The 25,502-nt window shown below is 38.3% G+C and overlaps 1 protein-coding gene across 1 annotated transcript in view; it reads right to left on the bottom strand.

Annotated features, from left to right (window-relative positions):
* LOC120424416 (uncharacterized) overlaps positions 1–25,502 on the bottom strand; it is a 92,846-nt gene that overhangs the window by 56,869 nt on the left and 10,475 nt on the right. The window contains exons 3-5 of the mRNA XM_039588527.2: positions 15,022–16,704; positions 9,620–10,408; positions 4,706–5,830 (exon numbers count right to left, since the gene is read on the bottom strand). Of these exons, the coding sequence (XP_039444461.2) occupies positions 4,706–5,830; positions 9,620–10,408; positions 15,022–16,704 (3,597 nt within the window). The remainder of the gene's footprint in view (positions 1–4,705; positions 5,831–9,619; positions 10,409–15,021; positions 16,705–25,502) is intronic.

Genomic DNA, 25,502 nt, shown 5'->3' with positions numbered 1-25,502 from the left:
TGTTAATTAAAATAAATTGCTGAGAAGTGGCGATGATTGGCGTTTACAGTGCACAGTGGTCCAGATCGCAAAATTAAGTGGAAAATGGATTTTCCGAAAAATGGTGACGTTTTGGAGCTTTGGTGTCTTCAGAAGAGTTGTTGCAAATGGAAAGGGGCAACTTTTGGTTTGGTTCAAAATTAGGGTGGTTCACGATTAGGGTGATTTTGAAAATCTAACTTTTCAGGAATATTTTTGGGAATTTTTTTGTCTTCTAAAAAGTTGATGGGCTTGCCAATTCAAGCAACTTTGTCGAAGACACCAAAATTTTATCTCGTAATCTACGCCTTCTATGACCAAATTTATAAAAAGCATCTGAGCAAACCTTCAAAAATCAGTTTTTTGAACGTGGCAATTCAGGGTTAACTTTTAGAGAAAAGTGATATTCGGAGCACTTTTAGAGCTCTACAAAACAAACATTTTCATTTTTTGACATGTCAATTTGGACTTAAGGGTCAAAAGTTACAGCCATTTTAAGGTAAAAAAGATGCAAATTTAAAACTTAAATATCTCAAAATGGCGCAAGCCAAATTTTAAGCACTAGGTTGCATTTGAAAGAAGAGATCTAGCACTACAAACGCTGAAAAAATCTCAGGGGTGTTTTTCTTTAAACTTGAGATATCTTCATTTGAAAGAGTCTAATTTTCAAGGGAAAACCATATGGGACCACCCTAACGAAATTCGAAAATTGTCCAAATATATGTTTTTCCATGTAATTTTGCCCGCTGAATCTGAATCTGCCCTCAGAATTGAGCCAAAATGTCAACAAATCGATTTTTGGTCATATTTTGGGTTTCCATGTAAAATTATCATTTAAACCCAAAATATGACCAAAAATCGATTTGTTGACATTTTGGCTCAATTCTGAGGGCAGATTCAGATTCAGCGGGCAAAATTACATGGAAAAACATATATTTGGACAATTTTCGAATTTCGTTAGGGTGGTCCCATATGGTTTTCCCTTGAAAATTAGACTTTTTCAAATGAAGATATCTCAAGTTTAAAGAAAAACACCCCTGAGATTTTTTCAGCGTTTGTAGTGCTAGATCTCTTCTTTCAAATGCAACCTAGTGCTCAAAATTTGGCTTGCGCCATTTTGAGATATTTAAGTTTTAAATTTGCATCTTTTTTACCTTAAAATGGCTGTAACTTTTGACCCTTAAGTCCAAATTGACATGTCAAAAAATGAAAATGTTTGTTTTGTAGAGCTCTAAAAGTGCTCCGAATATCACTTTTCTCTAAAAGTTAACCCTGAATTGCCACGTTCAAAAAACTGATTTTTGAAGGTTTGCTCAGATGCTTTTTATAAATTTGGTCATAGAAGGCGTAGATTACGAGATAAAATTTTGGTGTCTTCGACAAAGTTGCTTGGATTGGCAAGCCCATCAACTTTCTAGAAGACAAAAAAATTCCCAAAAATATTCCTGAAAAGTTAGATTTTCAAAATCACCCTAATCGTGAACCACCCTAATTTTGAACCAAACCAAAAGTTGCCCCTTTCCATTTGCAACAACTCTTCTGAAGACACCAAAGCTCCAAAACGTCACCATTTTTCGGAAAATCCATTTTCCACTTAATTTTGCGATCTGGACCACTGTGCAGTGTTCTGATATTAGTTGCAATTTTTAATTAAAAAGAATATTGATTGCAAGTCAATTAAAAAAAACCACACGAATTCAACAAAGCTTAAAATCAGTTTCATCACCTATTTTATCAAATTATCATTAAACACGCGGGAGCGTGTGAAACAGGAACATCTTCTTATGATGAAATTAAATAGGTAAATTTGGTAAAACTCACCAATTGAATTTAAAACTTGTGAGTGCTGTTGTTTAAATATTGGGTTAAGATAAATGTTATGCTTTTATTGAGGTTTCAACCGAGGCTCTTTGGGTTCAATTCGATTGCTTAGTAAAGGGAATGAAGTCCCAAGCTGGACATTATCAAGACATCTTCTGAGAGGAACACGATATATGAAATGTTGACGTTAACATAATAACACATTAACATTAGTAAAGTGAGTTAAATTTGAAACTTTCTATTCGAAATTTTAAATTTTGTATTTTTTATTTAGATGAGACATTGTCTATCTTCAATCATTAGTTTTTAGATGAATCACACCGTCTTGTGAGCTGGTTATAGAAAATATATAAAATCGAGCATATTTTTTGGAATAGTTCATGAAAGATAAGCATCATCTCGAAAACTCAATTTTTATGTAAAAAAAGGAATCTTCTTGGATATTTCAACTCTTCTATGTTAAAACAATTTATGTATTTTGAAATTTATACCATTTCACATTTTTTTAATTGAGCCTCGTCTAGATAATAGGTTTAAGTCCATTTTATTGTTTTCAATTTCATTTTTTTCGCATATTTTTGTCTAGGGAATAGGGGAAAATAAAAAAAAATGCAGAAAATTTTCTCAGTTTTTCTACATTAGTATTGTGAAAATTCAAAATATACTTACTGTCACCAACATTAAACTTTAAATTATTTTTTCAAAAAAATATTGTTTGTTGACTAAAAATTAATTGTTATGGCTGAATTTTCTGGTCAATACGTCTTGAATATTATCAAAAATTGCAGCTCCGTGAATTGCAATATTCAATATTCCGATTTCTACCATATTTTCACACGTTTAAAAGAAATTGATCATTTTCGTACGTAATTAAGTTGGTCCATAGAATTTATGTGTGGAAAGTTGAAACTCACCTCTCTGATAAACAAAATGTATATTTCGAAACAATTATTGTTTCTTGCTAATAGTCATTTAATGTAAATGAAATGAAAAATATCTTGAAATACGACACATAATAACGATTATTTACAAGGGTCATGAATGCTCAAAACAATCCCTTTTCACTCGTGAGGACAAATCGAACGCGACGCAATACTGCTCTGATCCATTCTGACCGTTTGTCACTTCCATACCAATCGCTACTGAAAACTCTCTCTTTTTTTGCTCTCCCTCTCACTCAAATCGGGTAGTACAGTGAATCGCCCAGAGAGACCAACTACGCTTTTGTTAGATTCTCTCCTCTTTGAGCTTGTTCGTTCGTGACTCGGGTCGACAGACGGAGTAGGCAAGGAAATTCACGAAGTATTTGTATCGCTGTGAGAAGCGACTGACCAAGGCGCTGGCTGCTAGCGAGTCGTGCTCAATAGCGAGTGGTTGCGCGCTCAAGTCGGCAGTGATTCGTTTGTGATTTCTGATTTTAATACCGAAAATTAAGACCCAAACAAAAACAAATTAAAATTGACTCAAGCCTCGATGCACCTCCTCTTTGGTACTTTGCATCTGAAAACGGAACTTTCACTGATATGATATTTTGAAACGTTATGACGCAAAGGTGATTTTTTTTCATGGGTCATCTCGATTTATAATATCTTGCTTTCGTCATACCGTGCATCTTTAAACGCTTACTAGGCCGTTGCAAATGTTTTGCAAAGTTTGTGTCGTCCCTCCTCTTCAAAATCGGCCCGAAAAATCAGGGGCCAAAACGAAAACATGTAAAAATAATATTTTTTAAAAAACTTCAAAATTTTAATGAAAATACAAGTCTAATCAACTGAAAACAACCTTAAACGCATTTTGCTGCAATGGTTATCATATTTATCATGTTTATGCAGGATTAAATACATTTTGATTTTTTTTAAATTCCAATGTACAGCACCACTAAAACTTTTTTTTGCGAAAAATAAAATTTTCGTGAATACTTAGATATATTGGAAACTAATGATTGCAAAACAACTGGACAGGTGTATAAAGCATTTAAAATATATTTTTTTCATTCAAATGTGAAACCATGGCCAGGAATTTATTTTTTTATATTTTTTGTTATTGTTTTGCCTCCCCCGCTCGACTTTGGCCATATCGAGGGACGTGAACTTCAAAAAGTATTTGCAACGGACTTAATTCATTTTCAATGAAATTAGGACCCTTTGAATGTGCAAATTTAAGAACATACAGTCTAGACTCGATTTATTATTATTATTTATTTACTAATTCCAAAAGTGAAACGAGATGAGTTCACTTTTTAAATCATTATCCGAAGTTCTCAGATAAAAATCACTTCGGATAATCGAATCATGACATTTTTTTTTAGTTTATTCTGGGTTCTTGAGGTCAAATGAGATTTGCAAATTGCTCAAAAGTGTCCTGGAAATATGTGATCGAAGATGGTGGTCAATAAAGATACATTTTGTTATAAAACATGCATTTCACTTTCAGACAAAGAAACATAAAGGCGGTTCGTTGTTGCTGCAAGGTTTGAATGAAATAATACTTTACTAGTAGAACTTTTAAAATAATGAAGATTCAAATAATATGTACAAACACAAAAGTAGTTTAACCCAATCCACGGATGCTGTTAACACTAAACTGTTTCTTTTTCATTTGAGATTTCTAGATATGTGACTAAATAAGTGAAAAATGAATTAATAACAAATGCCGTTTATTTCCATACTAACTACGCACAGTCTCTCTCTCTACAGTTCAGGTACATACATGTCCACATTGGGAGTGGGATAGTCACGTGCGCTGGCCGGCCATCTTGCAGAAGAACCAGCCCCCTCCCCATACACATAACGAATAACAGTAGGTAGTCACAGTCACTACACGAACACAGAACCACACCACTCTACGACACGTCCACGGGCAGTACCTTCCTCGCCGCCGTCAACGGCGTCCTTTTGCGGGTTGCACTTCTTGGCCAGATCATTATCATAATCAGATTCCACCAACGGCGTCGGCGGTGGTGGCGATTGATGGCATTCCTTTGTGGCGTTGCTCAAGCTCAAGTCTGGCCACCGAACCGGATATTCGACGTGAGCTGAGTCGTAAAAATGGTCCACCGTTGTTCCCGTCGACGGACGGTTGTCGTTCGGGATTTTATGGCTTTCCAGCAGGAGGATGCCGTCTTGGCGCGCTCGTTGAGTTGCAAATGAATTCACGTTCGCCGATGACGGATCTGCACCATCAGTGGCAGCAGTGTCATCGCCGCCGTTGCCAGAATGTGCGTCATCGGTCTTTCGGCGGGTCTGGTCGTCGTCGTCGTCGGCGTTACAAACGGTCGTGGCATGCAGGTCAGCGAGTGCAAAGCGCGGATCGATCATAAACAGTCCATGGTGCTGGTAAACGTCCAGCGGGTTCCAGTTGAAAATGGCGACGTTGGTGAAAATGTCCTCCCGCTTCAAATAATTGTCCTCCGACGACACATCCCAGCGCTTTCGTGCCTCATTGGCATTCTGGTCACATTTTTCCCCATCGACGACATCGTCACTATTTGCAGAGCCCAGCAGCGGCTTAGAAGGCAAACTTTTCCCCAAGCCAGCAGAATCCTTCTTCCCGGTGGTTGTCTCCTTGGAAGAATCCTCGTTAGCTCCGGTCGCCCCAGAAGCAGCATTGTCATCATCAGCTAATAAATTAATTAAATTATCATCATTTATCTCGACAATTTTTGCAGCCGCACGTCCCTTCTCGCCGTCAGCAGCAGTGAGACTCTTGGAGAACATCAGCAAATCATCGAGTACGGCATCAATCAGGGGAACGTTCTCAACCGACGCCTCCGACCCGTCCTGATCCTGAGAGCGCGAACCTTTTAGTTGTTCGGCGAACCGGTCGAAAATTGCCTCATCCCCGTCATCCCGGGTGGGACTCGGGTAGGGCGTCGGAACGCGGGTCAGCGGAGTCGATGGCGGGTGGATATTTCCGTTCTCGAAACGAACCCACCGGTGGTAGGATGTTGCGGCGGGTGGCACATTTCCGGCGGCGGCAGCAAAGGCTGGAACTGAATTGATGCGTCGATTAGTCTGGCGGGCAGAGAGGCGTTTCCGGATGCGGCGTTGCGGTCATCCCCGCCGAGGGCAAGTGGGAATGGAATGGAAAAATAACCCGAGTCCGGTTGATTGATAGCGAGAACGTGTTGAAAAAAATCGGCACTGCGGTAGCCGCGGTTGTGCTACGAACAATGTTTGGATGCGTAATTGTTGATAAATATTGTTTATTGCTTTTTATTGTGCTGTTGTTTGAATAGAGCTGAGTTCGCCAGAATCAATGTCGGTCGATATCACACTGCGAATAATTTTGAATTTTCAGTTATTGACCCAGGAGCTTAATAATCTTGTTGAAAGTAGAGCCTCCAATTTCCCGGGGTTACAAAATTCCCGGGAAACGGGAAATTTTTAACAAATTTCCCGGGAAATCCCTGGAATTCCCGGAAAATTTTCAATTTATCGAAAATTGATCTTATCCTGCTTCTGATTGATATTTTGCAACAAATGTGTATAGAACAGCAACTTTAATGTTCAAAATGAGTGTGGGGTCAATTAATGGCTTGATAAATGGCTTTTAAAAATCATACAACTTTATAAAAATATTGAACTTTTCTAATTTTATATGCTATCTTTCAACTCCTACCAAATCAAAAAAAAAAAACAATTGATTTTTTTTTGTTAAGAAGTATTATTTTTTAAATCAAATTTCAAAATCAGTGAGTAAAATCCATGCTTCTCAACCATAAAAATGCTTATAAATTTGTCTCTGTTACCATTTCAAGGGAATATGTTTAAGAATTTAAAAACGTTGACTCATAAAGCAAAAAAATAAAATCATGCAGAAATTATGTTTGTCATGGCAAATAACTTGTTCTAGACCGTAATTTTAGCAACAAAACACATTTTAACGATTTTTGGGCAAAATTTTGACTTTTTATTAATTTCACCTAAAATTTATATGTAAATTGTTAAAAAGCTTATAAACTAAGTTAAGTAAATTTACACATTGATTTTTTTTTCTTCTTATACACTTATCAGCAACCTTAGTTTGAACACTTTAAATCTGATTTTAACAACAAATACTTTGTACAAAGTCACCCCAAAATGCTAAATACAATCAACGCCACTATTTTTCAAATACTATTGAAAAACATTTTTTCCAACAATAGTGCATGGGCCTTGTGTGACCAACCCAAGTACATGTTTTACAAAATAATAATCTTGAGACAAACCTTACCAGTTGGAAAAAAAATATAAAAACAGAATGAAATCCTATCATTGTTACCCCCGTTTTACAATAAATATTATCTGAAATACACCTGAAATGAACCTGATTTTTTATTATTAGTTCAATATGCACAGTAGATTAAAATGAATAAAATTAAGTTTGGCTCTCTCATTATTTTTTTTGTAAATTTTCAAAAAAAAATTGGACCAAAAAGTAAGGAAAATGTATACTTCCGCTTAAATTTCGGGAATTCCCGGGAAATTAACAAATTTCCCGGGAAACGGGAAATATTATTCTTCGGGAAATCCAGGGAATTCCCGGGATTTTTTTCCCGGGACGGGAAATCGGACGCTCTAGTTGAAAGGTATTTCGGAAAGAACATTAAAAATATGTTTTAGTTCTATAACTTAAAAGTAGCTTTTATGCTTTTCGAAAAAGTTATACAACTTAAAACATATTTTCTTAATTTTAGAATTTAAAAAATATTTTTTATTAAATTTTTTTGTATTGCGTCGGTTCAGTTTCCAATCAAATCAAATTCATTATTTTCTCACAATTTTTAGATTTGTATATTATTCATTGGGAAAATGTTCAAGTACATAATTTATTCAATCACACGTTTATTCCAATAATTTTATTTGTAAATAAACTGAACACCACGTGTCCTTGAATTTCACAACACGATTGGTATAATAGTCTAATAATTGTATGAAATCATACAAAACTGGACCTGAATAGTGCCAGAATATTTGTTTTAATTAGGCCGTTTGCAAATATTTTTTGGAGTTTACATTCTTCAACTGCATTGCATTTGAAACCAGTCTAGTTATTTTGCAATTAGTTTAAAATTATTCTAAGTATAAGAGAAAACAAATTTCGTAAAAAAATACTTTTTGCGGTACTATAGATTGGAATTTCACAAAAAAACCCAAATATTTTTGAGAGACTCCAAACATGCTAAGTATGGTTATAAATGCGAGAAAATGCATGTCTATCTGTTCTCAGTTGCTTCAAATTTTATTTCCATAAAAAAAACAGTTTTTTGAAGAAAAAAAATGCCCCCTGATTTTTCGGGCCGATTTCTAAGGGGCGAAAACTTTGAACAACATTTGCAACGGCCTAGGTATGACAATAATATAAGGCTTCATCCATAAAGTACGTCACGCTAAAATCGGCCAAAATTTACCCCCCCTCCCCCCCTTTGTCACGCTTTTCCTATACTTATAACATGCAATGTTACACTTGCTCAGACCCCCCCCCTCCCCCCCTAGAGCGTGACATACTTTATGGATGACGCCTAATAAGTAAGCCCTTCCCATGCAAATATTGCTGAATATTGAAATTTTATTTGATTAACGTTTATTTTTGAACATTGAATCAAATACGGAGCTTTTAGGTCATTTACAAATTTTAGCTTTTAGATCACAGATCGAAAAGTCATGGAAAATGTCAGCGAAAACCAAGAATTTCAGGGAATTATATTTGACCTAGAAAAGTCAAGGAAAATCTGGGAATTGTGTGCTGAGCCAGGGTATTTTGAAAACATACGATATTAAATTTATTTTTTTAAATCCGCTCTTGATGAAAGAGTCCTGCCAATCACTCAAAAAATTTGATTTTTATTTTATTTTAAATGTTTGATTTTATTATATAGGTGGCATATTATATATTTACTGTGGAAATCTTCAAGTATTTCAATAATTCTAACTATCTCGGCTAGATGTATATTAAACACGGGGTCTCTTTTTATTGGAGACTGAACCGTAAATAAACGTTAACTAATGATACTTGCTAAGGAAAGGTAAAAAATATTTAATCAGCTTAAATTTTTAGAGGGCTTCTTTGTATCATAAAAGCCGTTTTGTTTGATTGGTTCATCCATATTATCTTGAATTAAAAAAAAATCGACACAAAAATGCATCTTTCCAGTTATAGAGCGAATTAGAAGGAATCATAATTCATAATTCGATATCTTAAAATTTCAAACATCTGAAAAACACGTTTTTTTCAATGATTTGCAATAATTTTGTGTTGATTTTCATTTTTTATTTTAAAGGGACATTGAATTAAAAAAGGACCCTAGGTTAAATGAAGTTCTTCAAAATGGTTTTAAAACCTCCGCTATTTTTCGTTATTAAACTTTAGAAAAAATGTGGGACATGTCATTTTATAAGAAATTTAATGTTCTTTTAAATCTTCAATAGCCCAAAAGGTTCATGATTCCATACATTGCGGATAAAGAACAAATCCTTGCTTGCGAATTAAAAAGCCTGTCGAATGTTGTTTCCGGAAATGCTATTTATGGAAATTTCCTGTAAAAATATTCACGTAAGCCGACATTCTCACATTGTGTAAAGTGCACCCTGCCGCGTCATGTCAACTTCAAAGCATCAATCAATTGTCAACCATCCAAGAAAAAAAAATAACAATGGCCCTTCACAAAGCATCAACGCACACATTCCGGACTGCATGCTGATTAATTTTCAACACGTTTTCACCATATCCGATGGAAAAAAATTAATCCTCTCTCTCTCTTCGTGGGTGTGCGACCTGGAGGTGTGGAAAATCAACCTACCATTTTCCGGCCTGTCGTCGTCGTCGTCATAATTTTCCACCTGTTTGCTGGGCTGCCGCCATTCGGGCGTTTTTGCCAATTCGTTCTCGGACGGATCCTCACGCAGAGTGTCACTGCTGCTGATGACCGAACACGAGCAGCTGCTGCTGCCATCGTGGGACGTGGCCTGTGGGGGCACCAGCGTGGTCCCACTGCTGCTGTCCGATCCGGTCCCACCACCACCCCCTTCGAGCCGTTGCGTGCGCTGCTGGTGGCGGCAATTCCGGCGCAGCTGACGAAACTCGCTGCTCCACAGATTAAAGTGTTGAAATTCCTCCGAGTGTTCGTCGTAGGGGCCAAAAACGTATTCACCATCGGTAAAGCTCATCTGCTGGGTGGCACCGGGGACGCTATTTTTGGACCCAGCCTGGCCACGCTGCTCGTGGGCCAGAAACGCGTCAATTGATTTGTGCAGTGAGTTGGAAGCCTGGCCCGGTTGATGGTCACTGTCGGGGCTGCTGCAGTTCAGCTGGCGATGTTTACTCTTGTCCCGGCGCAAATTACATGCAGTATTTACGCATTCGTTCAAAAATTTATCATCCGTTAAATTTGTTTTAAAATAATCATCAGCAGCGGGAGCAGTAGCAGAAGCAGAAGCAGCAGTAACCCTGGTGTGATTATCGTCCCAGCGGCCACCGAAACTAGGACAAACATCAGCAGTTGAGTCCTGACGACAGCTCCGGGATATTGTCGGATTGTCACCAGTGGGAACGACCGGGGTGGATCTGGCGCGGTTATCGTGGGATTGCGCTGTAATGGGGCAATTTCAGTTTAATTGAAATGGTGATTGTTCGAACGAGCGGACTTTCGACACACACAAACAACAGAAACACAGATTTGGGGACAGGATGACAACCACCGTCAAACTGTGTGACGAGCGGACCAGATTTTGGATGCTGACTGCAAGTTTGTAGAACCAGCAGGATTCGGAGCTTTTCATTGCAGCGAGAGTCAATTTGTGAATACAAACTGGGTACATTTTGAGCGATTTCCAGATTTAATTGAAAGCAGCTTTTGAAAACACAAAATTAATTATGCAATGTTGCGGGCGATTCGATTGAAATGCAAACAAGCACCTAGAAATACTATTTTTAAAGGGTTATTACGGTTGAAGAGGAATTAATTTTAACTGAGGTTTTATTTTTCTTCTTATACAAAGAACTGTAAAAGCTCCAACGATTTTTTTTCAAAATTTCCGAAAAACCTCCAAGTACTACCCACTACATTCGTTACACCGCCAAAACTAAAGTATCATCATCGTTGATTGAAAATGCAATCAGCACTAGCAAAAAGTATCCTTCTCTTGCCCGCTTTCAACCACTCTAAATCAACAAGGTGGAAGAAAAAAAAATCACAAATTCAAGCAGACACCATTAGGGATCGGGTTCCACTTGGAAAGCAGGCTTGGCAAATTTCATTAAAGAGAAACTGGACGGCGAAAAAAAAATCACGTTACCCCGATTATGCAAGGCAGTTCCGAATAAATCACTATCTGCCGGTGTTAATGGCGAGAAATAACACCGAATCGTTGCAAAAACTGGAGTGGAAACAATTCGCTAAAAAAAAGGTGTTGCGCGATTCTGTAATTGTAATTAAAATGATGCAAACTTTTTGTGTTGCGTTCGCATTAATTTACTTTTTTCTTTTATTTATCCTGCAATTTACACGCTAAAGCGTGTTGATTTTAATTTGCGATGATGGTTTACGAATAAAAATAAACAGAAGAACACGCCTGAGAGCGAAAGTATGGGTGTAAAACGTGACAAAGGATTGGAATTATCCTGGGATTATGTCTGCAGCTGTTCAAATTTATTAACAGTAACGACCGACTATCCGAGCGATTCTTTGTTTCAATTGATTTATTTGTTAGCGTTTAAAATTTAAGACGGCAGATTTTTGAAACATATTTCAATTCCCTTTTGAATTTTCCATATGTATATATTTGCATTTATCTTGATTAGTTTATGTTTGTTTCGTATTCGTATTTGGCTAATAGTACCATCTTCTATCATTACCATTTGTCTATTTAGTATTGTCATGTTTTTACCGTCACTATTTTTTTAGTTTTTTGCATTTTTTTTACATTTTTTACTCTAGAATGAACCATTATCATTTAAATTGTTTAAAACCCCCCAAAAAAAATTCATTTTAAAACATTGACAAAGTCACATAAAACAAATCACACTTCCAACCCTAAAACATTCATAAATTTTAAGAGTTCTTCTTTCCAATGGGTAATTCTCCGCCAACTCACACAGCAGTTGCCCCGACCCCTCTTCGATTTTCGTGAAACGTTGTCCTAAGGGGTAATTTTGTCCCTTATCACGAATCCGAGGTCCGTTTTTTGATACCTCGTGGCGGAGGGGTGGTACGACCCCTTCCATTTTTGAACATGCGAAAAAAGAGGTGTTTTTCAATAATTTGCAGCCTGAAACGGTGATGAGATAGAAATTTGGTGTCAAAGGGACTTTTATGTAAAATTAGACGCCCGATTTGATAACTTACTCAGAATTCCGAAAAAACGTATTTTTCATCGAAAAAAACATTAAAAAAGTTTCAAAAATTCTCCCATTTTCCGTTACTCGACTGTAAAAATTATTGGAACATGTCATTTTATGGGCAATTTAATGTTCTTTTCGAATCTACATTGATCCAGAAGGGTCATTTTTTCATTTTGAACAAAATTTTTCATTTTAAAATTTCGTGTTTTTTCTAGGTTTGCTAAAAAACATCACGAGTTATCGCGATTTTACGAAAAAAAGTTTTGAAAAAGTTACTTTTTGCGTTTCTCTTTGTTTCATTGTCCGTGTCTGTCGCGGGGCACCATGAACGACCATGATCAACGACGACCAACTTTTTCAAAACTTTTTTTTCGTAAAATCGCGATAACTCGTGATGTTTACAAGCCTTCCTTTATGTTTACAAATCAAAATTTTTGTTATTGTCTGCTCTACAACTTTGTAGAACATTGTTACACTCTTAAAAATAACCCTACAAAGTTAGAAAATACACGAAATTTTAAAATGAAAATTTTTGTTCAAAATGAAAAAAATACCCTTCTGGGTCAATGAAGATTCGAAAAAAGCATTAAATTTCCCATAAAATGACATGTTCCTAAAAATTTACAGTCGAGTAACGGAAAATGGGAGAATTTTTAAAACTTTTTTAGTGTTTTTTTCGATGAAAAATACGTTTCTTCGGAATTCTGAGTACGCCATCAAATCGGGCGTCTAATTTTACATAAAAGTCCCTTTGTCACCAAATTTCTATCTCATCACCGTTTCAGGTTGCAAATTATTGAAAAACACCTCTTTTTTCGCATGTTCAAAAATGAAAAGGGTCGTACCGCCCCTCCGTCACAAGATATCAAAAAACGGACCTCGGATTCGTGATCAGGGACAAAAGTTACCCCTTAGGACAAAGTTTCACGAAAATCGAAGAGGGGTCGGGGCAACTTTTCCCGATTTCGGGTGAGTTGGTAGAGAATTGCCCCAAAACTTTTTAAAGATTAAAAAATGTTAGAAAAATTGATTTTTGGTGAATTTTCAAGTCAAAGCCCGCCTAGAGGCGGGGTTGGGTTGCAGAGGGTTGAAATTATTTTTTCATTATTTGTTTATGTCAACACAAGCTTTGTTTAATGTGCTTTAATTGTTTAGCTCTAAGACCTGGGGACAGAACAAAATCATTTAAAACTACTTATTATTGAAATAGCTGAGCAATTAAAAAAATACATTTTGGTAGAACGAGTCTGTGGAAGACGAACTAAACTTTTCTCAAACAAATATTTTTCTTGATTTTTTAAATATTTAGCAATTTTTTGGCAGTAGATTAAATTACTAGATTTTTTTTTCGAGCTACAAATTGAGCATTTTTGAATATTCGTAAATCAGTATCCCGAGGAAAGATTTTTTTTTATCGATTTGATGACTTTGGCAAAGTTGTAGATTATTCGAAAAAATGGTATAAAGTTGAAAAAAACATTTTTTGGGACTTTTTCAAATGTTTGGCTTGATTTTTAAATTTTCTTTTTTTTATTGAAACATAAAAAATCGTCCGGTAATCAAAGTCGAAAACGGAAAATTGTTGGAAAATTCCTCTACCTTTTGAAAATATTTTTGGCAATGGTGATTTTCCTTTCTTTATAATTTCAAATTGCAAAATTAACGGTGCACTTCATCTAAAAAAGAAAAGTTATGTCTTTTACAAAATCAAATTTGATGAATTTTAAAATGTGTATAACAATTTACAACATGTTGGAAATTTCATACAAATTCATCATTTACTGAAAAAATCATCACCCAATTACCAGATTTTCACCTTTCTAACATTTTTCCCGAAAAGTCCTAACCTAACTTTGCCAAAAATACCAAATCGCTCGGAAAATCAGATTTTCAAAAAAAAATTTCATTTTATATGACCAGTGCAAAATTGTATAGAAAAATCTACGAAGCAAAATTTCTTCTTTCACCAAAGATAAGGCATGGACAAAGTTTCAACCAAGTTAAAAAAGAAAAGTTGATATAAAACGTAAATATTTTCTCTGTCACCTAGCTTTAATCACACCTCAAGCACATTCTTCCGGCTTCTGATTTTTTGACAATTAAAAAAAAAATGTTTTTTGCTCCCCTCGATTTTGAACAAGAGTTAAAACCATTAAATTTTGCAAATTTTCAATAATTTTAATGCATTAAATTCTTGTTAGTAATTAAAGTAATTGATAATGATGAAAACTATCCAGTTAATGAATACTGCTTTCAAGAGTTTTTTTTTAAATTAAAAATGATTGAAAATATTATTTAAAATTTGAAGAACCCAACAAATTTGGTTTACCATATATTAGTTAGGCGGCAATAATCTCCTGTCACTCTCAGCAATGGAGAAACGTGATTTTATCTCGCAATAAGCAATATATATAATGATAATATAAAGGGGGTTTTTTATAATTTTAAGATAAATAAATTAGGTTGTAAAGTTGGCCAAAAACTTCGAAAAACTTATTAAAAAACATAACAAAAGAAGTAGACCAGATTTAAAAATCTGAGATGCTGAATTTAAACAGGAAATCCAAACCAGTTAAAAATATGAGAAATTTGGATTGAAATCATGAACAGCAATGCCATAGAGGTACCAAAATCTCAATTCCCATCTAAACAATGACTGCATCTGCTCATCAACTGACATCGTCCGAAACGGCTCGAGACACTAATTGGAAAGGGATTTCGCGAGTGGCCATTGGCAATCAGGGCTCCGCCAGCATCCATCCATCCGGCCGCGGTCTGTTTGAAGTGGTTGACCCAAAAATACATAAACACACACACCCGCACTCGTACAAACAAACAAACGCACGAACAATCGATAATCACCTCGCGAGAGCAGCCCCTGTTCGGCGGAACATCTACCGGAGGACGGTGGCGAGTTGGTGTCGCAATCGCACAAATACGGCGGCGGTGGCGGAAACTCGAGAACTTCATCGACGCGCCAGCTGCGGGCCGAATCGCGACTTTCGGAGCGTTGGAGACCGTGGGCGTCGTTGGCGCAATAATTACTTTTAATACTTTTATTGTCGTAATTATCGACGGGGCTGCGAATGACGGTCAGCACCGGGCGGGGGTCGTCATTAGTAGCAGTGGCGGCGGTGGAGTCCTCGAAAGAGTCGCCGCGGACACGTGTTTTTGTCACACGTGCAGCAGCTGGCGCTGCTTGCCAATCGGGGGCAGCAGAGTGGGGATAAATTTCATTTGAATTTAAATTAATCCAATTACGATTTGCCTGATTTGATACATTTAATTTTGAATGCTGCTCGTTAGGAAGTTGTGGGCGGTGGAGGTCGTCAAATTCGGATGCTCGAGGTCCGCTGCTGCTGCTGCTGCTGTTTGTAATTAGTTTTTCATTGTAATTATGATTTTCATCTATTATTTCGTGCCATAATTGGTCGTTTGTTTTTGACGTGGCCCCGCGAAGCTCGGGGCAATCAGTCACGGTGATCCGTGGAACCGTTGTCGATGGCAAAGTGTTGTTATCAATATTTAAATTCAAAATCGTATTTGAATTTATATTGAACTCATCTCGGTACGCCGTTGTCATCGGCGACGGATCGTCGCTGTGGTTGACGGGGAAAATCGTGGGTGTCGGAGTGGGAGGTTTGCTGGGAAATCGCTTCGTTGGCGTGGCTCGGCTTTTGAGTGGAGGTTTTGACTGGATGCCGTCTTGGTAAAGTGTTCTGTCCTCGGTGAAGGGCTGGAAACCTGGCGGAGGGGGTGGCCGAGGTTGTTGTTGTTGTTTGGCCCGTTGACGACTGTCGGTACCATCATCAATCTTGGAAGTGGAAATTTCTTGACTTTCGCTCTGGTTGAGTGACGATGTCGAGGGTGGTCCTCCGTAACACCGCAGAAGGATTTCGATCCCAACGCCGCTTTGCAGCTGTTCCATCGGCAGAAAGTATCTCCTCGGAGGGGGTGATGGGGGTCGTGGAGGTGCCACGTCCGGCACGGGGGGCGTGGGAGGTTTCGCCTCACTTTCAATCATCTCACCTTGTTTGACGGAATTATTACCAGCATCATCATCGCCAACAACTTTTTCCTGACATCGTCTGTCATAAAGTCCATTATCACTCAGCCGTTTCGTGGGTGCCGGTGGAGGGGTGGTGGAGGCCACCGCCGACTTGTTCCGCCCTCCCCAGTCGACCAAGACTACGTTCGCCTTGTCAAACATGGTCCGCAGGGGTTCGATTTTGTGCTGCTTTCGAACCCGTTCGTCAAAGTACACGCTCTCGTGGCTACCGTAATGGCCATAAGCCCCAATGTCGTATGCAAAGGACCCACCTTCGGCTCCCCCCAGGTTGGTGCTGCTGCCCCGGGGGGAGGGACTCCTTGCGCTTCCGTGCTGCTGCTGCGGAGGCCAGAAGCTGTCGCACGAGCGGTGCCTCACCGGCCGGCGGTTGATCCGCAGAACCGTGTCCCGGTTGATGCAGGGCGTCCGCGCACGCTCCGGCCCCGGCACCGGTTCCCGCTGTCTGGACCGGCTCGGACGTGACTGCTGAAGGAAACCTTGGCACGTGGCAAGATTGATTTGGGTGGTCGGTCGGGGTTGGTTCACGTTCGTGTCACGAGCCGAAAGAGAAAAGGGGAGAATAATTGCGGTTATCAATCTTTTGCCGAAAGGGGAGATGGCCAGGACAACACGCACAAAAACGCTACAAACACACAAACACAAAAAAAAAACACACATGAGACAAGGAACTATACGCCACATTAGCACGCAAATACACAAGAACTGTGACAACTGATGGTGAGTGAAGATATCTGGGATGTCTTTACCCGCAGCGTCGTGTTGTTGATGATGTTGTTGGTGTTGTTGCTGCCGTTGTGTGATTTTTTACGTTGATTTCTTGATGCGTTGTTTGATTTAATCGTTGCACGTGATCTTGCCGGATCTATGGTACAAATATTGATTTAACTAAATTGATTCTCCATAAATTACAATGCTCCTCCATCAGCAGAAATGCCAGTTCGAAGGAGACGCATGGTACCGCATCTTATCAACCCAAACTCATTACCCAACAAGTCACCGTTGAGTCACTCTGCTGTTATCGTTCGAGACAGCCCAACTGTCGACGACTTGGTGAAACTTTGTGCAACTCACGATACACTTGCCGAGTCCCCCCTTCTACAAACAGCGCACAATCTTTTCTGTGGCCTCCCCCTCAGTTGCGATTATCCACTCGTTAATCAGCATCTTTCGCAATCCACGACAGCACCGTAATCTGATTACGTCTCAACTACTACTCTCTCCCTCTGTCTCTCTCACTCTGTCAGGCTCAGCGCGATGACAAGGCTGGAAAAAAAAGTTTAAATTGCCCAGATCATTCGCCTCGTGTATTAATGCTTCCGTTTGCTGGCTTGGCGCAATGGCAGCCACGATTCCGTCCCGTTGGCCCTGTGAGTAGCAGCAGGACGGAACTTTTGTGTGTCCCCGGCGCTTATCAATCATCCCGTGCCACCACCACCACCCAACCAACGATGACGGTTTCCACTTTAATAAACTTTTACCAGATTGAAAAGTCACCCGCACTAATCCCAGAGCTTCAAACTTTACTTTTCTTCTTCTCTGTTGCTTTTGTTCGTGTCCCAACCCCCCCTTCTTTGTTCCATGATGCTTAAATGCAATATACAAGTCACCTAAAAAGGATTCTCTTCATAGCTTGTGTCACCACCACGTACAGGAGCGGCACAGCGACGAACCCACATCTACAAAAAAGGGGCCAAATTGCGCCCAAGCAGCGAAAAAGACACAAAGTAACCCCAGCAAACCCTGTCACACACGATGGAGAGAAGGTCACAAAAGAACAACACGCGCGCGTGTCCTTCAAAACGGCGCGTGTTTGGGGGTGTGTGGGATGGGCACAGCCTCCGTCAAAAAAGGTTGGTGTCTCTATTGCTACCTGATGCTCTGTTGCGGGGGTAAATAACCAACCATCGCCGTTGAGGGTCCTTTCCCACGCAGATTTCGGCTTGGGTTTGGGTTACTTGGGCAGGTGTGGGATTGAATGTATATGTAAATATGAACTTAAAAGACACCCACGACCTGTTCGATTTTAGAGCAGATCATGAAGCAGTGGACATTTAATTTTGAATGACTGCTCATTATAGTGGCAAAAAAAAGGGATTGTGCCAAATCGGTTATGGTTTAGGGGTCGCTGAAGAACGTTAAAGTTGGTTAAATAAACTATCTTTACATACAAAACCTCTTTTTAAATCACTAATTTCTTTTCAGGATCAAATCGCTTTGCACTTTGCACAAAACTTTAAAGCGTTAAATTTCACATTAGAATCTTATTCTTGAAAACATTTCCACACAAAAATGACCTTTCTCAATATTAGTTTTTCAATAATTCCCACGAAATATTCTAGCAGAGCTGGTCCTGCCAGAATCCTGCTAGAACGGTGGAACATTTCTGCTAGAATGCTGTAAGAATATCCAGCTCTGTAAGAACTCTGCTAGAATCCTACCAGAACGTCGTGACTGGGCTCAACCTTAACCGATTTGGCTAAAAAATGGCACATATGCTTCTTTCGCCTAAGGAAGAGAGCCACAGGGTGTCACTGAGGATTTTAAATAATGTCACAATTTTCTCGTCACCCCCCATTCAGTGTAATATTATCCAAGATTGAAAATAATTCACAGAATATTAAGCTGCAAAAAATAGTTTTTTTTTCCAAAAATGAAAAAAACAATGACGATGTTCAAATAAGCCTATTGCATCATTGTCCATACAAAAGTGCAATTAAAACTTTCCCCAACCCCATAACTCGAGAAAGGATTTCTGAACGATTTGGTAACTTTAGGATCATTCTCAATAAAGCCTTCAACCTGAACAGACGTCTTTACGAAAAATGAAGACTAACATTTCCATAAGGCTTGAAAATATAATTTTGTGAAAAGAATAAAACTAAAGAAAATAATTTTTACGTAGAGCAAAAGTTTCAAAAAAAAAAAAACCTCCTGAATAACTGAAAAAAAAAAATAAAAAAAATCGAAAATAAGATTTGGGCAGTTGAGGCTTGATTAAAGTGCAATAGACTTGCGTAGTAGACTTTTTTTGACCGAGCCACGTAGCCCAGTGGTAACGCTTCCGCCTCGTAAGCGGTAAATCGGGGTTCAAATCCCGGCTCGGACCAACACAACTGGTGATCTTTTCCCTTCTGGAATCGATTGCTTAGTAAAGGGAAGGTAGTGTATCGTCACAAACTGGACCTTATCAGGACACCTTAGGGAGGCGACCTATGGAATGTTAACAATAACCTTAACATGTTAACATTAAGTTGAGAATGAAACTGCCACTGAATCCGCTTTGTAAATGCCGGCCCCGATACTCTTCAAGGGTGTTCCCCTCAGGAACTCGGAAAGATTTACTTTTTTTTTAGACTTGCGATTTCTGGAACAATACAGTCAAACCTCTTTTTACGCGAAATTTGGTTCTCGCGTAAAAAAAATCGCGTAAAAAAAGTTCGCGCTATTTTGAATTTTTCGCGTAAAAAGAGTTCGCGCTATTTTGAATTGCTCGCGTAAAAAGAGTTTTAAGTATTTTTTAGTTTTATAAAGTATTATATATTTTTATTAATAATAATGTAATTCCAGGTTATTCAAAATAGCTTCAGTGACCTACGCTGTATATTCTACAGCAGGTTCTGGGTTATCCAAGAACTTCCGGAAATAATGAACTGATTATCTACCTGTTCAACATGGGTCTGTACCAGTGTATCCACCATCGTGATAATTGCTGGTAGCTTCCGTGACCTACGATGGTTACCTTGTGATCTGTTAGAATGTACTAGGTCATCCAAGAACTCCCGGAAGTTATGGCATGGATATCTACCTGATCAACGGGGGTCTATATGACTATATTATTCATCGGTATAGCTTCAGGTAGCTTCAGTGGACCACGATGGACATCCTGTGGCATGTTGGATTGTTTTGGGTCATCCAAGAACTCCCGGAAGTTATGACCTGGATATCTACCTGATCAACGGGGGTCTATATGACTATATTATTCATCGGTATAGCTTCAGGTAGCTTCAGTGGACCACGATGGACATTCTGTGGCATGTTGGATTGTTTTGGGTCATCCAGGAACTCCCGGAAGTCATGGCCAGGATATCTACCTGATCAACGGGGGTCTATATGACTATATTATTCATCGGTATAGCTTCAGGTAGCTTCAGTGGACCACGATGGACATCCTGTGGCATGTTGGATTGTTTTGGGTCATCCAAGAACTCCCGGAAGTTATGACCTGGATATCTACCTGATCAACGGGGGTCTATATGACTATATTATTCATCGGTATAGCTTCAGGTAGCTTCAGTGGACCACGATGGACATTCTGTGGCATGTTGGATTGTTTTGGGTCATCCAGGAACTCCCGGAAGTCATGGCCAGGATATCTACCTGATCAACGGGGGTCTATATGACTATATTATTCATCGGTATAGCTTCAGGTAGCTTCAGTGGACCACGATGGACATCCTGTGGCATGTTGGATTGTTTTGGGTCATCCAAGAACTCCCGGAAGTTATGACCTGGATATCTACCTGATCAACGGGGGTCTATATGACTATATTATTCATCGGTATAGCTTCAGGTAGCTTCAGTGGACCACGATGGACATTCTGTGGCATGTTGGATTGTTTTGGGTCATCCAGGAACTCCCGGAAGTTATGGCATGGATATCTACCTGATCAACGGGGGTCTATATGACTATATTATTCATCGGTATAGCTTCAGGTAGCTTCAGTGGACCACGATGGACATCCTGTGGCATGTTGGATTGTTTTGGGTCATCCAAGAACTCCCGGAAGTTATGACCTGGATATCTACCTGATCAACGGGGGTCTATATGACTATATTATTCATCGGTATAGCTTCAGGTAGCTTCAGTGGACCACGATGGACATTCTGTGGCATGTTGGATTGTTTTGGGTCATCCAGGAACTCCCGGAAGTCATGGCCAGGATATCTACCTGATCAACGGGGTCTATATGACTATATTATTCATCGGTATAGCTTCAGATAGCTTCAGTGGACCATGATGGACATCCTATGGCATGTTGGATTGTTTTGGGTCATCCAAGAACTCCCGGAAGTTATGACCTGGATATCTACCTGATCAACGGGGGTCTATATGACTATATTATTCATCGGTATAGCTTCAGGTAGCTTCAGTTTTCAACCACTTTGAAATACACCCTGTAATATTTCAATGTTTTATTTTTTTTTAAGTTAATGCTCTCGTATTGTTTTAATTTACATTTTTAATGTACCGTAAAACGGGGTGACTTTGGTAGCCGGGGTAACTTTGATAGGTTTGCGATTTTTCCGCAAAATGAAGAGAACAATTAAAATACGTACGGAATTGTTTAGAATCATACTGACCGTGGTAGAGAAGTGTTCAAAGCACCTCAAGAAGAACTTTTCATATAGTTAGTTAGTTAACTATAGATAAGAAAATGTAGATGAAAGTCATTATTTTAAACTTCTCAAAGTGTCATGATTTTCTCAATGAACATGATTTTGAATCGGAAAACGGAATGCATTTTCGGATTCTTTGGACAATTTTCCACTAGGAGAAGGTTAAATAAGTTTGTAAATAATAAATAATGTGTGTTTTTGAAACACAATTAAAAAAAATCAAATTTGTAGGCAATTTCAGTTGAACAAATTTCATGCAAAATGTGAAAACTTGTGATTCGAGCATTGAATTCAGTATAAAATGCAATATAAATCAATAATTTTATAAACAAAACTAGTTTTAACAAATTTCAGGCAAAATTCCGACTTGTTAACAGTTTTACCTAAAATTTATATGTATTTTGTTAAAAAGCATATAAACTTAGTTAATTTAATATAAACATTGATTTTTTTCCTAAAAACTTTATCAACTACTTCAGTACTGATATATTTAACCTACAAATAAAATTTTAACATCTTAAATATGATTTTAACAAGAAAAACTATGACTATCAAAGTCACCCCTGAATTTAAACTAATAATTTTTAACGTAACTATTTTTCTAAACACTATAGAAAAAAACTTTTTTTCCAAAATAGTGCATGGACTTTGTGTGGCCTACCCCAGTACATGTTTTAAAAATAATAATCTTGAGAATAACCTTACCTATTGGAAAAGATTACAAAATCAAATTGAAATCCTATCAAAGTCACCCCGGTTTACGGTGTTTATTTTATTTGTTAGTCCACCTACTTCATATTTTTACTATCCCACATCTATTAGCTATTTCGAAGGTTATTTTTGCAATTGTTTTCCTTCTCTGTCCAATTCGTTATCCTTAGTAAGAGTAAACTCTCTCCCCATTAAGAAAAAATCAGCTGTTGAAAGGTAGTCCATATCTCAGCTCAGGATAACAACTGCACCAATGTATTTGTTAAAGCAACCAAATAAAATGAAATGAAATGAAATGAACTTTGTTTACTTGTTTACTGCATATTTAACAAAGCCATCAAAAGGTAATAAAAACATGTTGTATTCTTCTCATTCTAAATACGCCCTGATCCCTGATTTTCCTAAAGGAATTGGGAGTCTTAAGATAGATCAAGGATCCGTCTGGTTCTTGCTTCTATGTTAAGGCGGGGCTGGAAAATGCCCAACGACTTCAGAATTGGGCCGCACACATACAAAACAAGTTAAATTAACGAAGGATAAAACCCTTTTTTGGGGTAATTTAACCTCCATTCATGTGGAATGTTTAAAATTACACACTTTTTGATGTAAATTTACAAATTTTATGCAAATTTAATATTACCATGATTTTTTCGTTGTGAAACTATAGGCATGTTTTACAAAAAAACTAAAAAGTTGGTCTCAAAAATGGAAAATGGAAAGCGTCTAGACTTTTTTCCATCTAAATTTGCCTTTTTTAAACTTTGAATTTTGTGAAACCTTGTTTTCTTAATCTGTTTTTTATTTAAAAAAAAAAGAGGATTGTTGTAGTACTCTCAAAAATTTTAGAATGAATTCTCTTTTATTATGAAATTTAAAATGCTTTAAAATGCTGGAGTCCCGAGTTATAATTACAAATATTTACGATAGTCTAGCTTTAACGTGCGTCAAACGCATCCTGACCTGAAATCCCTTTGGCCTTTGTCGCACTTACATCAATTTTCAGGGAGTGACAAGATAGCACGACAAGATTGAAACTTCTTACATATGAAAAGTGACAAAAATTTTCGGAGCTTTTTTGGTTTTCATTGAATATCTTAGGATTGAAATCGAATTTTGGGGATCTGTGAAGGTCAAAAGATGTGGCATTGTGAGCTGCACAAAATGGCGTTCTTAACTCAATTTGGCCCAAAATGCACGTACGACAAGTTAGCACGACGGCGACGAATTGGTCAATGATGAATGATCAATTATTCAAGTGCCAGGTTTAGGTTTCATTTCAATAGAATAAAATGAATATAAATATTATTTTTAAAATCTCATCAACAACAAGCAAATTCATTCGAATCAGTTTTGTTCAGCCTTACCTTTTAATTTGGTAGCTGCATTCTATTTTCAATTGTTTGTTTAACTTTTTCTGCTACACATCAAAACTAAATTTAAATTGTTTTGCTAAAATCAACTGTTTGGCCAGTTATAATAAATTTCAGTGAATTTAAGTAGCATTTTTAACTAATTCCATGCATCGTTACATATAAAGTTAATTCCTTAACCACCAAGCGCGCGGAAAACTAGGTTGGTTAAATATAAAAAAAACTTTGTTTTCCTCGCGCTTGGTATAAAAAAATTCAAAAATAAAGTAGAAAGTTTTTCTGCTTCGGTAGCAAACATGATTAAATGAAAACGGTCATAAAATATTTTCAAGTGTATTGGACATTTTTTTTTAAATTTTGCTGTTTTCTTTGATGAATGGACTTAATGAAACATCATACATATTATTTATTCACTCATTTTCGTCCCTCCAGCCCTTAATGTATCCCGAAGGCTGCCTGCGTCATGTAATTATCGTTAGCGTAATTGGCGATATTTTCGCGATTTTTCATTGCATTTTATCGCTCTTGAACGGTTCTTCCCGGCGAATAAAGCGACCCCCTGTCCCTGCCCTATTTTTTCCTTCCCTTCCAGGAGTCCCCCAGTCGTCTGACCTCTTTTTATTACTTTTATGGATTAATTTTTATTTTCATCCATCCCAATTAGTTTTTATTCGCTGATTCGCACGTGGCAAGCGCGCGGGACGCGCGGAAACGCGTGGCACTAACACTTTTCCACTCACCACCCACTCAATTAGTGAGGCGCGTCGATCCAACGAGCCTTCGTCCCTAATTATTCGCTCACTCATGCAATTTATTTCCGGTCGTCGTCGTTGCTATTGCTGTAAGGCCGCCCTGCTTTTGGCAGGTTCATTTGCGAATCGGTGACCCTCCCCCGGTTCGGGACAGGTCCCCCGGGGAGGTTACGCGGGAAGGGGAGGGGGAGAAAAAGGGTTAAATTTAATCGATTTGCCAACTTTGTCCTGGCAGCCGACGGGAGTGGCTTTGTTTTCTTGGCCCGGGATCTTCGGGGGTGACTTAATCAATCATTTCTCGATTGGTTGCCACCGCTGCGTTTTTCCTTTTTTTTTTGTTTTGGTTCTGGGAGGCCAAGATGAGGTTACCGAGCGACCCTCATCAATATCAGAAACAATAGAGGCTGATCGACGGAACTGAAATTACGGGGTTGCTCTTGGAGGTGTGTTTCTGAGAGGGGCCGGACACATTCATTAGGTGGGATCAGTTTCTGAGAATTTGTTTTTTTCATGATTGAAACTCAATTTGAAAATTACGATGATAAATGATCTTAAGCATTTCTGAAATTGATTTTCGTTATTTGTCCAATGTTTAGTTAGAAACGTCATTTCTTATTTTCGAAAACTCACCCAAGATTTTTAAGAATAAAACTGAAGTAAAGCTTACCAATTTGTAAAATCACCCTAAAACTACGCAAACACGCGTGTATTGAATTTTGTGGGCAAAAAAAGGGTCCACCCCAAACGAACGAACGATTGGGTCGAAGTTTGACCCTTGTCAAAACTTGGAATATATTGGGCGTATAGTTTGATTTGATTTTCCACTTGTTTGCAAGTTTGTCAGCCTGGCTCAACCCCGACATCACGACGTGTCTCTGGTGTGGGCAGTTTTCGGGGAGTGTCACCTTCCGTCCGAAAGCAAGTTTTGCGGTACGGAATTTGACGATCAGAATGTCGACTGACTTTGGACTTCATTTACCCCTTCTTTTTCAGAGAAAGGAGTTCTGTTCATGATGCTGGAAAATGGAAAACCACTAACCAGTA

The sequence above is a fragment of the Culex pipiens genome, chromosome 3, assembly GCF_016801865.2.
Source record: "Culex pipiens pallens isolate TS chromosome 3, TS_CPP_V2, whole genome shotgun sequence".
Taxonomy (NCBI): domain Eukaryota; kingdom Metazoa; phylum Arthropoda; class Insecta; order Diptera; family Culicidae; genus Culex; species Culex pipiens.
The sequence above is the reverse complement of the archived record's forward strand: the minus strand, read 5'-3'. Positions and strand labels throughout refer to the sequence as shown.